Here is a 13039-nt window from a genome sequence, read left to right as displayed (position 1 = left end):
AAAAACAGGGAGATGACTGTGACATTCCATGGAAGAAATCCAGTGGACCTTGTTTTAAGTTTTGAGGATGATGGCTGTTGTTCCTCTCTAATCTGCCAGGTAGAGTGGCTTGCATCAAGTCTGCCCGTGGTAGCCTTTTTGAGCTTGTAGCCTCTGACAGACATAACATCTACCCCATGAATAGAATCCCTCATAAGAACACACTGTTTATCTGTAAATTAGACGTTGGCTCAAGCACATTTGAAGCACCTAATCAAGACTTCCTTATTGTATCAAGAGAGGTTGATAACAAGCAAATCAAATACCTGGACTGGCTAGGGGTTTGTTGCCTATGACGTTTGAATGCATGTTAGAATTATGGCTAATGCTTCATTCACATGTTGTGGTTAGATTTTGTTTTGTTTTTTTACTTTTTTGCCATGATTGGTAGAAATCCAATATTTTACTGTGATATTGGAAAATCATCTCAAAATGTATAAAAAAAACAACTCGATAGCAACATGTGAAAGGAGTCTAAGTCAGCAGAGTGTTTAAAAAGTTAACAGAAGAGATCTTTCCCTTGCAGAAAATCAAGGAAAAGGATACAAAATGACAAGAAAGGCAATTAATGTTCCTAGGGTTACAGTTGGAAGCAGAGTTTGCAAGTTCAAAGTCAAATAAGTCAAATACTACACCCTAACTACACCATCTGACCATGGAAGAACAAGGAAGCTATTAGCTGCAAACAAATGCAGAGCTAAAATGGAACGGTTTAGATCAAACCATATTCATGTGTGTGAGTGGCCAAAGTAGACTTCATGAAAGACGACCAAGGAGGAAACCACGTTTAAAAGAAAATCATAAAAGCGAAACTGGAATATGCCAAATGCTTTTTGACATGCCTCAAAGCTTCTGGGAGATTGTTCGTTGCACAGATGAGACAATACTGGAGTTTTTTGATAAGTCACATCAGCTCTATGTTGACAGATTCAAAGCTGAAGTATATAAAGAAAAGAACATGATACCTACTGTGAAACATGGAGGACACTCTGTTATGTATTGGGGCTGCTGTATCTGGCACACGGTGTCTTGACAGTACAGGATACAATGAAATCTCAAAACTATCAAGACATTCTGGAGGGAAATGTGCTGGCCAATGTCAGAAACTTTGTGTGAGACACAGGTCATGGGTCCTCCAACAGGATAAAGACTTAAAACACAGCTAAAAATATCCAAGAATGGTAAAGAGAAAAGCATTAGGATATGCTGAAGTGGCTTCTATGAGCCCTGACCCAAATCCTATTGAACATCTATGGAAGGAGCTGAAAAATGAAGTCTGAAGAAGGCAACTTCACACCTCAGAAAGCTGGATCAATTTGCTTAAAAGGAGTGAGCCAAAACATCTGTGGACAAGAACTCATTGAGAGTTACAGAAATTGTTTGCAATGATTGCCTCAAAAGATTATGCAACAAAATATTAAAGGGAACCTGTTACATGTAAAAATGCTATTAACCTGCAGATATGGGGCTAATCTGCTGGTTAATAGTGTTTGGAACCTGCCAAGGGTATGCATATTAAACCCCGCTGCCAGGAGGAAATGAACTTTAAACCTTCCAGCAGCGTTCGGGTTTCAGTTATGGGGACGGCGCTGGAGCAGGTTCAGTCGCCACTCTGTGTATTGTACCCCCCGCACTGACTGACAGCTGGCTCTAACCCAATATCTGCAAGTTAAAAGAGTTTTACACTTCATAGGTTCCCTTTAAGTTAAAGGGGTTATCAAGGACTATTTTATTTTTTAACTATGGGATTAAAAACTAACAGGCAGGTATTTGTTAACTACCTGACTGTTCTACATGGTGATGGCTCAAAGCAGTCACATGCTCCTGCCGGCAATTATGCTGCTTCGGCTCGGGCCACACGGGGATAACTGCGATCCCCTCGCATGACACTCGGCTCACGCTGGCAGTACAGCAGAGCCGAATGTCATGCGAGTGTGCCTGTGACTGAGGTCCGACCGTGCGAGCGGACCTCAGCTGCGGGGGCCGGGGAGGCACTGAAGAGGGGAGGGATGGATTTATCTCCCTCTCTCCTCTGTAGCCGGCTATTGCCATTCTCGCCCGCACTCGCGGTACATCGGTGTACCGCGAGTGCAGTGCGATTTTTCTCTCGCCCCATAGACTTGAATGGGTGCGAGAGAAACAATGCTAGCATTACAATCACAACATGCTGCGATTGTTTTCTTGGTCCGATTAGGGCTGAGAAAATAATCGCTCATGTGCGCTGACACACAGGCTAAAATTGGTCCGGGTGGCATGCGATGTTTTATCACACTCCACTCACACCGTTTTTCTCACCGTGTATCTTAGGCCTTTACGTCAAAAGAGCAGCTCTACCTCTTCCGGGCTACTCTGTTGATGGGCGTGACTGCCGACATGCTGAAGAAAACTTTAAATCCTCATCAGATCTGAAAACATTGTTAAAAACACATAAAATAGATTCCTGAAGTGGATTTCTCTTGAAAAACACATGAAAATGTATCCTCCTAAGAAAAACTTTGTGTGAACATCCTTTTTATTCATAAAGGAGCCACGACAGCTATGCCAGATCCCAAGATGTCACTGACGTATATTAGCAATGGATCTATCAGAGCTTCTTGATATTTTTGAAGGCTACTGCACACTTATTGCCATCAAAAACCCTTATGGGAAACATAAAGATGGTGATGTAAACAGAGCCATATACTGATAGAAGGTAGAATAGAGAACTGCTACTATGAGGAATGTTACCGCTTAGTTTAGTTATATAATAAAGCATTAAGGCTACATTTTTGATTTGGGAATGAACCGCTGAAAAAAAAAATACCAGAGAGTCAGCACCCCTACAACAACAGCAATCAGGGTTATGGCAATAATACCATCAGTAATACACACAAAAATCACATGTAGAGTTAATGGTGGTGTCAATTAGCAATACAGGAGTGGCTTGGCTAAAAACAGGGGTGTTTAGGGAAATGCACACATTTTTTACTTCTTACCAAACAGCACTTTTCCTTTGAAAGATATGATCATAATACAATATTAATAAAAAAAAAACATAAAAAAAGACAAAACATAAATAGCAGTTAAATCAATTGCATCACAAAAAGCAGTATACATGGAAAACATACCTGTAATAGTGAAATCACCTAGTGCACATTGAAGACAAAAGAGAAAGAAAGAATATGTTAGTGAAACCACATTTTTTATTGTAAAGCAGTTATGCTTCATGACTTAATCAGGAAAGCACAATTTCTGCATACAGGCCTGTTTTTGTAAATTGTGTTTTTTGTTGTTTTTTTTTTTTTCATTCTAAAACATACGTCCATGTTTGGGTGAAATGTAAAAAAGAAAGAGGGTACCTCCGGCTTCCTTGCAACAATTTAAAAGGAAACTGTCACCTTGGAAAATACTATTTATCTACAGATATAAGGATAATCTGCAAGTTAATAGCATTCCAATGCTGTTTGACTGCCATACTGAAAGTGGGGCTACCGGGAGAGAATGACGTTATTTCTTCCTGGGAGCCACGGGATTTAATTCATTGGAGCAATGCAAGGAGTGGCTAATGTCACTGCTCGCAGCACTATACTGTAAGAGGTGGCTGGCTGATTGCCTTACCAAAAGTGCAGCTAATAGGAGAAAACAAACTTACTTCTTCCTGGGAGCTGCTGACTTTCAGTCATCGGGTAATGCATGAAGAGTCTCCGCTCAAAGCACTGCTCATTATACTTGATCGACGGCTGTAAGCATGTCCCAGCACTTTATTTGACAACTCACTTTACACAGAAGCGCTGCACGTGAACTGTCAAAGTGCTGGAGCATTCTTGTAGCCACCACTCACAGTATAGTAAGCGGTGCTGTCAACGGAGGCTGTTGCAGCTCTCTGCTCTCCCCAGTGACTGAAGGCTGTCGGCTCCCGGGAGGAAATAAGTTCATTTTCTCCTGCTAGCCACATTTTTACTAAGGTGACTTGACATCATTGTAATGCTATTTACCTGCAGATTAACCCTAAAGTGTTTTACAAAGTGACAGGTTTTCGTTTACCTCAACTAAAGCATCCTGTCCTGCAATAAGAGGCCTGGAATAATCAATAGGTGTTGCAGCCCTTACCGTGAAAACGGAGAGTTAGAAGGTAGGAAGCAAAGAAGCTTTACAAAATTTAAGACTGGACTCTCGGATTTTGGTGAGATTGGCTGACCCTTTGATGTGTAAGGGGGCCTTCCAATCCAATCTGTTGAATTTCAATGGCGGATCCTTTTGTTTGGAGCAGACATAAGTGACTTTTTAAAAGAAAATATAGTAGTGTTCAGTTCCCAGGAGTCAGAAAAAACAGCGTTGGGTCAAATGATAAAGGTATCTAATGTATACAGTCAGCTTTCTACAGGCTACTGCAGGGAAACAGGAGCAGCAGTCTGCATCCAGCATTTTACCAGGAATGGAAGGTAAAAATTGAAGGGGAAATTTAGATAAAATATTCCAATATGTTATAAATACATGTGAGAAGATCACATTCTATCATACTGGCTGAAACTCCCGCAGATGCTTCTTATTTTCTGATTAAAACGAATTAAAAAATATCCCTCAATATAAATCATTCGGAAAGTCTACATTTCATTTGCTCCACACACAAAAACTGATAAAAATATTCTGCCCCAGTCAGGCTAATTGTGGGTCATTATAGTTGTATACGGAGTGTGCCCACTAGTGGTGGAAACAGGGATCCAAAATTTTTATGTAAAAGTAAAAACAAATAGCACAAAAGCTGTATCACTTCATTATGCAACTTCTCCAAATCATTTTATTTATTTTTAGAAAAACAAATGTAGCACATGATAACCTTTAAATAATTTCTCCAATTGCTTCTTGCTTTGCACATTCCGTACATTTGAGTATATATACAGTATGTATAGAAATATATATGCAATTTGTAATAGGCTTGTATTCATCGTGTCACATTCTCAAACATCTGTCACTTTATTTTGGAGCACTGAGCATACTAACTCCAAATTAACTGTATTTTTCGCTACATTTTCCACCCTTCCATATGGCTATCTCAACATTTTCTTCTATGAAAAATTGAACAGAATTGATTTTTTTGTTCACTTTTAATACAGTATTACAGATAACTTCTTTACAAAATACCAATAACACGTCTGTCAATCGAACGGTCATTTCCAGTACAGCAGGATAGCTGCAGAAACTCTAATCATCCCATTAGTTTTGCTTGTGTTTATTTTGGCTGTTTACTAGTCGTGCTGTGTCATGTAATAAAGCTTCTGTAAATGCTGGTATACTAGCTTTCTTATATAAATTTGTATGATAAGATGCAAATTACAATGCTATTATCTGAAGAGCCCTGGGGTCCACACAAATTACCCTTTTGATTTTCTTAATGTTAGAAATGGACACACTGCACAGTGTTTGTTGTCGTTTTACGAGATCTTTGAGGTTTGCAAATTACTTTATGGGCAGAGTTAACTTTTTAAAGGCAAGCTTATGAAAAAAAATATTCTTTGGGAAGAGCAGAATAGGAATACTATCAATGTAACAAGAGATTAGGGCAGTAACCTATTATAAAAATTGAAATAATGAAGCTGCCTCACCGGAACTATTCCTAAAATCATTATACAACATGTAATGGGTTTTTAAGAAAAAAAAAGAAAAATGAGAAGCAAGAAATGTAAAAGCATTAGATAGCCATGAGAAAAATATAGCCTCCTCACTATTAATAAAGAGCAAAAATATTAAAGAGATTTTTCACTACTAATGTGATCCCCTTTCTTTAATCCTAATTCTTTCTAACTAAAACTTTCCTAATATACTTCTGCTATCTACTCTTCTCCTGTGAGCTTACGTCTAATAGTCTCTTAAATACCTTTTTTGTTGTATGTTTGATCCTTCTGGTTGCAGACCGGTATTGAACCAACTGAGCAGGGCACGTCACTATTGGGGATGGTGCGGCATCTCTGTGAGTGACAGCGGTTTGGGCATGCATGCCAAGATCACACTTCCCTCTCCTCTCAGCCCCCACCAGTGATGTGCCCTGCTCAGTTGGTCCGATTGCGGTCTGCATCCAGGAGGATCAAGGCTACAACAATACAGGTATTTTCAGGTGTGTTAAGACGACTTCACACATAACGAGATCGTGAACGAGATCGTTACTACGTCACAGTTTCTGTGACGCAAGAACGACTTTAATAGTGATCTCGTCACTTTTGACACGTACCAACGATTCACCCCCTGCTGCGAAATCGCTGATCGATGCCGAACAGCTTGGGCCATTTTTGGCTCGTTGGAGTCCTGCTGGGCTGAATGAATCTGTATGTTTGACACCCTACTAACGATTTCGTTGACGACCTAGATGAGATGCACGAAGGCGTGTAGTTGCGTCCCCGTTTCCACGCCCCTTCTGCACCGATTGGTTGGCGCTGAGAACAATAGCGTGTAGTTACGTCAAAGAAGTGTATATCCGTCTATCAATGTAGAATCCTGTTGGAATCGCAAATCACAAATGCGATCTCGCCGACACTCGAGAACGCTGGAGGGATAACTCCGGGTGCAGATGCGGCTTCGATCCGAAAAACACACCAACAAAGCGACCAGGTACAAAGGACGAAGGAATCAGGGTGGAGTCGCAGGTTCTATCTCAAAGCAAAGCTCAAAAGAAGTGACAAAGGGTGACGCGATACAAAATTTAACCGCTAGATACGCCCCCTGCCAGCCCAATCAGAACGCAGTATTGGCCACCAATCAGAGCGGAGGGTGTGGAAAAGGCGACGCCCGCCCGGCCGCCCAATCAGAATGCAGTATTGGCCACCAATGAAAGCGGAGGGGGGTATGGAAAAGGCGACGCAAATGCACGCCTACGTGGCTCACTGCATTTCACTACGCCCCTAATGGGATCGGAATAGTTAACATAGATGCTGTGTGACAGGGTCCCAACGATTTGAAAGATCGTTATACGGGAAGCAAGCTCGTTCCTAAAGTCGTTACGTGTGACACCCAACATGCAATTTCAACAATGACTCATAAACGATCCAGGAAGTGTGACGTAGTAGCGATCTCGTTCACGATCTCGTGATGTGTGACTGGACCTTTAGAGATAAGCTTACAGGAGTAGAGTTGATAGCAGAAGTATATTAAGAAATTGTTAGGAAGAGTTAGGATAAAAGAAAGGGGTCATTTTACATTTTAATAAATAGATCTTGGAATAATAATAAGTTCCACAATTAGATGTGTTAAGAAAAATGTTCATGTGCTGAGATATTTCTATAATAGTGCTCCTGATATATACTATTATTTGCTGTGTCCAACTATAAAGGACTGCTCCAGTTCATGCTCCACACATACCACAGCCAAAGGAGACAGCATCAGTGTTATGATAAATGAGTAAACAGCTTTGAGCCCCTGCTATTTTGTTTGTGTGAGGTAACAAATTTCCCAACATGTTTTATCACAGGAGTATTTCTGCTGTGTCACCTGTCCTGTGAGCTCATCATAAATCAAGTAAGTGACATATAAGCTCAGCTGCTGATGGAGCTCCTATGTCACTGCCTTGACTTATGATGAGCTCCAGAGGACGCGAGCTGTATCAGAAAAAATGGCTACTGTGATAAAACAGGCAGGAAAATGTGTTACCCCCCCAGAATGCAGTAGCTGCAAACCCCTGTTATTTAATTTGTATGCCTACGTATTATAAGTAACTTATGCTTCCTCCATTGGCCAGAAGCTGTTGTCAGAGATGTGGTATGTGTTGACCATGAAATAGAGCAGCTCTGCATGGTCAGACATAACAAATAGTATATAGCAGGGGCACATTTATAACATTAACTCCGTATAGGAACATTTTTTTAACACATCCAATTGTAGAACTTGTAAATATTCCAAGATCTGGTGATTAAAATGTACTTTGTCATGGTACAAATCCCTTTAGTTTTCGCTAATAGACCATTTTTATTTTAAACAAGATAAACTCTAGTCTTCAAAAACTTTCTGAATTCTTTTATATAAAGCATCCTTCAACTATTCTAATTATTCTCTTCTAGGTCAGATCTTTAATTATACCATTTATTGAATGTGACTAGGGCAAAAGACTGGTTGGTCTAATTAATGGTAATTGAAGGAATAATGTTAATTAAAATAATACAAACTGATCTGTGTGACAGTGCAAGAATTACTCCGGTTCACTTTCCATGATAGTTGCCCTTTTACGAATCAATATTGGGAAATACTAAACTGTATATTTGTGTTGTTCAATGAAGCCCTTTGGGCAATTAATGATCTAGGATAAGGGAAATCCCTGTCTGAAGAGTACATACTAATTACCATTTTCTGGACTGTTAATGGTCTAGGAGGACAGAGTTGGCTCGGTAATGTTGGATACTGTAGGATGACAATTTACGGCCCCTAGAGCTGGGCTTCTTGATTTAAATGGATTTGTGGAACACAACTGTCCTATTACCGACTCTGCCAAGATCTTTAATCACAGCACGACAGTAAATCTATGTTTAATGAATAAACAGCTCATTTTTCATTAGACATTTCACTTAAACCTTAGTTATCTGCAAGTTTGCATGAGTAGATCTGTGAGAAGTCAACGCCTACATCTTATCTTACTGTACAAAAATCCTGGTCTACCACATGCATATTACAAAGTAAAATGTAAATCACATCATGTAATTATACACAATAAGACTGCAAAAAAAAGGTGGTCAAAGCATCAATTTAGGACAGAAAAGGAAACTGAAAAGGTGGGAACAAAGGAAATGAAATGCTTACCAAGCTCATTCAACAACAGGGCTGTAAAGAGAACACATAGAAGACAGACAAAGGATAAGAAACACAAATGAATAGTGATAATGGAGAAGCGGTCCACAGAAAAAAGAACTATGGTTAGGGACACTTGGAGACAATCACCTTAAGGGCAGGATTATCATTTATGAGGATAGAAAATATTTTCTTGCTGGTTGATAAAAAAATCTCATGGTTAGCATTGTCCGCCTCCGAGTGTAAACCAAAATAAACTAATTGTGATACTTGGCTACTTTACTTATTTCATACTTAAAGTTCCCTGTTCTGTAAAGTTCTCATTTCTTTTAGAATTAGTCTTCTACTGCCCCTTGCCTACCACAATCTGGTGCCTCAAGTAGAAATTTTATTGGGTTTCTTTTGAGAAAATGGAAAGCTTCTTAGGACAAATATGGCGTTGATGGAGCATGCCATGATTATTTTTGGGATCCGACCAACCAGATCATGTGTGCCTTGCTATAAGATTGGAGATGTAGAAATTTACAGTCTGGCCTCCTAAAAATTGTATTATGGCTTAGTCCAAAAAATGTACATGGCATCCGAATTAATACTTTGCCTTTGCATAATAAATGGATATATTTGACTTATATATTTTTAAAGATTCCCTTCCTGAATAAATTGTAATTTTAATATTACGGTATATATCCATATTTTTATCAGTTCCTAAAATGTATTATTTTATACCATTTTTATAGTGTTTTTTGTGTCAAAGATGCTAAAAGGGTATTGCACAATGAAGAGGAGCAATAAATAAGTCCATTTAAAATAAATAACTCTTTTACTACGAAATATTAATTAAAAGCCTGCCAAACAATGCAAGGCTTAGTAGAATATATACAATAACACCACAAGGCTCTAATTAAGTAACATCTTAGGCCTGTTCCATAAGGCAACCCAGTGCTGTTAAATTATCTTAGGGTTATGATGCAAATGAGCAACCTGGTGCGTTTTATTACACAGCCAAGTCTCTTTTGGCATTATTTTTATGCAATGATTGCTATAATTATTATGCATGTTCACTAATTAAGAAGTGTTGTATCCTACCCAGAGATCCAGAAAATCATGTGTTTAATGAAGATATGCAATCGGGCTAATTTCTAGTTTTTGGGGTCTAACAGATAAAATATAATCAATGAGGACTATCATTTTATGTCACAGCTTTTGACATATCTACATGACACCTTTTTAAGCAAACTAATGATTTGGCCAAAAGAACCTAATCCTCTGGATACATAATTATACACCTGATAGAAATGAAACCAGATCAGGTTTAGGAAATGACTCACGGAATGTAGGATTGAAATGATGAAGGTTTATGTTGTAGTTTATATTTTTATTCTCTCGAATGTTCGATAACTTTTAAAATTTCAATTCATGCAACTTTACATATCTATGTTAATATGTCAACTCTACATGCAGGGTGCTGGGGTATAAGCAATGGAATTAGTACGTTTTATTTCAGGTAGCATACGTAATGTATGTTATTAATATATTAATTAAGCATAAGCATGCCCTTATTAGTGAAAAAATAACACAAATTGTGTATTTTTAAGAAGAAAGCTTTGCTGATCATAGGACCTTAGTAAGATGGGTCTACATGGCCTGAATGACTCCTGAATAGAAGAACTGCTGTATGACAAATGTATGGTTCACCTACCTCTGTCTAAGTATGATGCTTTTAAAATGTTTGTGTTTAAGTATGCCTTTAAGTATAGAATATAGAGGCATGTTAGATGTTCTCATAGGTGAGGGCCCTCATTTTCAGCGCACAGTGAAGGGGCTGTCTCATTCAGCAGAAGGCATTACCCCTTTAGCTCTTACTGGTTTCATTTAAGAAAAATAAAGAAGAGTGTTGGACTTTGAAGGATTTTACACCTAAAACTAATGGCATGCATGTACAGGTACTTTCATGGTGCTTAAATCCATACCTTGATTGTAAAAATCCGTTTTGTAGTTTCTGCGAATTCCACCATTGAAATTGTATGCAAATGAATTGCAAGTGCTACGTAGTGGGACATTGCACTTGCAGCCCTCCTGTTCTTCCTCTGTATTTCCTGCCTGCTGCCTGCCTCCTATGTCTGATGTCTGACTGATAGGTCACTTTTGTTTCAGTGATCTGTTAGTCACACTCAGGAAGCAAGCATCAGGCAGGGAATGGAAGGAGAGCTGCAAGGGAATGCTCCGCTCTAAAGCACTTGCAACTCATTTGCATACAATTTTGATGCTGGATTTCTCAGAAACTACAAAATGGATTTAATTTCTACCTTCATAGTATGGATTTAATGAGCATGAAAGCGCCTGTACATACATGCGTTAGCTTGAGGTATATAATCTTCAGGACTGTTTCCCTTTAATGACGACCAACACCACCCCAAATTAACTTAACAGAAACCAATGAATATTGAAGCCTAGAATTCTATCAGAACTTTAAATCCAATCAATCAGAACTTCTGACATCCCTCTATGATACTACAGACGTTTTCCATCACTGGAGGTATGTTTTATCAGGTATTATTTGGAAATGGTAGGAAATAGTATGATTAAAGAAATGGCCTCATCACCTGATTTTCCTAGTCTTTGGTCTCCGTTTTATCTGCATAAGCGGTCATTGAGATTATTAATGTAATATAAAAATGGTTTAAGTCTGCCTGAATACGAACCATTCTTATTTATTTCAGGAATAAACGGTAGAGGGAAGCCGCTCACCAGCCTGATTCCACCTGTTCCATATGGAAAGGGTACGCACGGAGCCGCCCATGTCAAGGCTTCAAATAAGCATGAAGAAAAAAAGGAAATCTCAGCGTCCAACCTCCATAATGAGTATATTATATTGAAAAATATTTGAGACGAACTTGCCACCAAACAAACTACATCTGAGCACAAAAAAACAACGCGTTTCAATTTAAAAAGCGTTACTCATGATTAAGACTTCTTAAGATGAAACACATCGGTTTTTTGTGCTTAGTAGTAATTTGTTTGATGGCAAGTTTATCTCAAAAAGTTTTCATTATAATATACTCATTATGGACTTTGGATGCTGGACATTTCCTTATTTTCTTCAGACTCGTAAAGAAAGAGTCCATATATCCTGATATAGGATGGGGGATTTCTTCCCTAGACCAATCCTTTTTGGTGGTTTTATTTGGTATTATGGATGTAAAAGGGGGGGGCTAGATCTGGAAGCCCTTTTTAAAACAGAGGAGTGAGTTACTTCAGTGAGCAGTTCTTGCTTTAGAATACAAAATCAGAAATCTCATGACGTGGTCATGGCCCTCGAATCCCTTCCGATTTATTATGTGCCATATATTGCTGATGTAATTGAAGCACACAATAATGACTGCTGCTCCCTTCGTATGGTCTCCAAAATGCAAACTGCATGACTTGAAAAACGTAACAGCAGAGGATTGTCTGCCCGCTATTTATAGATTATGTAGGGGAAGCTTTTATATCAAGGGGGGTAGCGGCTATATAAGGTTTACTACTGTGACTTGATTACTTAATATGGGCCCTTTGCAGAAGAAGATGGCATCTGTGCAATTATATACTTATACATGGCACTTGTAAAGGTGGGAGTGAATAGAAGGAAGGAAGAGATGACTAAGTAAACATCCCTTTACAGATAGGGGCTAACACAGCAATCAGTTTTCTCGATTTTGGTTAACTCTGTGATTTCCACAATCCAGAAGACACTCTGAAGGATATAGTTGGCTTAGACAGCTTTAAGAGAGTATCAACAAAGAGCTGGCTGTACAGAAAGCATTGCACAGAGTTCAGATGCCAAGCAAGAGGAGAGAGCAAGTTGTGAGAGTAGGGAATTACAAACAGGAGAGAAAGTTGATTTTTTTAGCTGCTCGGTTTGTTTTAATATACTCTCACACCTTTCATTCCTCCTCGTATCCAGATTGGTTCTTCAAGCACAAGGTAGAAATAGGACTCTTTGTCATACTCCTCTCTGTCAAGTATTTTAAGGGTAATGTACTTCCTGTGGGGACACAAGACAAAGGGAAATGGATGTTTGCAATCTCACACACATGCTTTAACAATGATCTAAGCCTGATGGTTATTATGAGTAGAGGAACCTGCACACATCCATGTAAGTATTCAATGGGCAAAAGAATATGATCTCAGTAAATATGATCTGATATTGGACATCCTATCGAAGTACGATTCTTTAACAAAATGGCTAACTAGTTACTTAAAGTAGCTTGTTAAA

At 38.9% G+C, this 13039-nt stretch overlaps 1 protein-coding gene across 2 annotated transcripts in view; it reads right to left on the bottom strand.

Annotated features, from left to right (window-relative positions):
• Nucleotides 1–13039, bottom strand: part of SLC8A1 (solute carrier family 8 member A1) — a 446495-nt gene that overhangs the window by 110168 nt on the left and 323288 nt on the right. The window contains exons 3-4 of one of the 2 annotated variants that reach the window (XM_075339431.1): nt 12705–12808; nt 3147–3164 (exon numbers count right to left, since the gene is read on the bottom strand). In XM_075339431.1, coding sequence (XP_075195546.1) covers nt 3147–3164; nt 12705–12808 — 122 coding nt within the window. The remainder of the gene's footprint in view (nt 1–3146; nt 3165–12704; nt 12809–13039) is intronic. The other variant, XM_075339430.1, reaches the window with a different exon arrangement.

Source organism: Anomaloglossus baeobatrachus, chromosome 3 (genome assembly GCF_048569485.1).
Source record: "Anomaloglossus baeobatrachus isolate aAnoBae1 chromosome 3, aAnoBae1.hap1, whole genome shotgun sequence".
Lineage (NCBI taxonomy): Eukaryota > Metazoa > Chordata > Amphibia > Anura > Aromobatidae > Anomaloglossus > Anomaloglossus baeobatrachus.
Note: the sequence above shows the minus strand (reverse complement) of the source record. Positions and strands in the feature narration are given on the sequence as shown.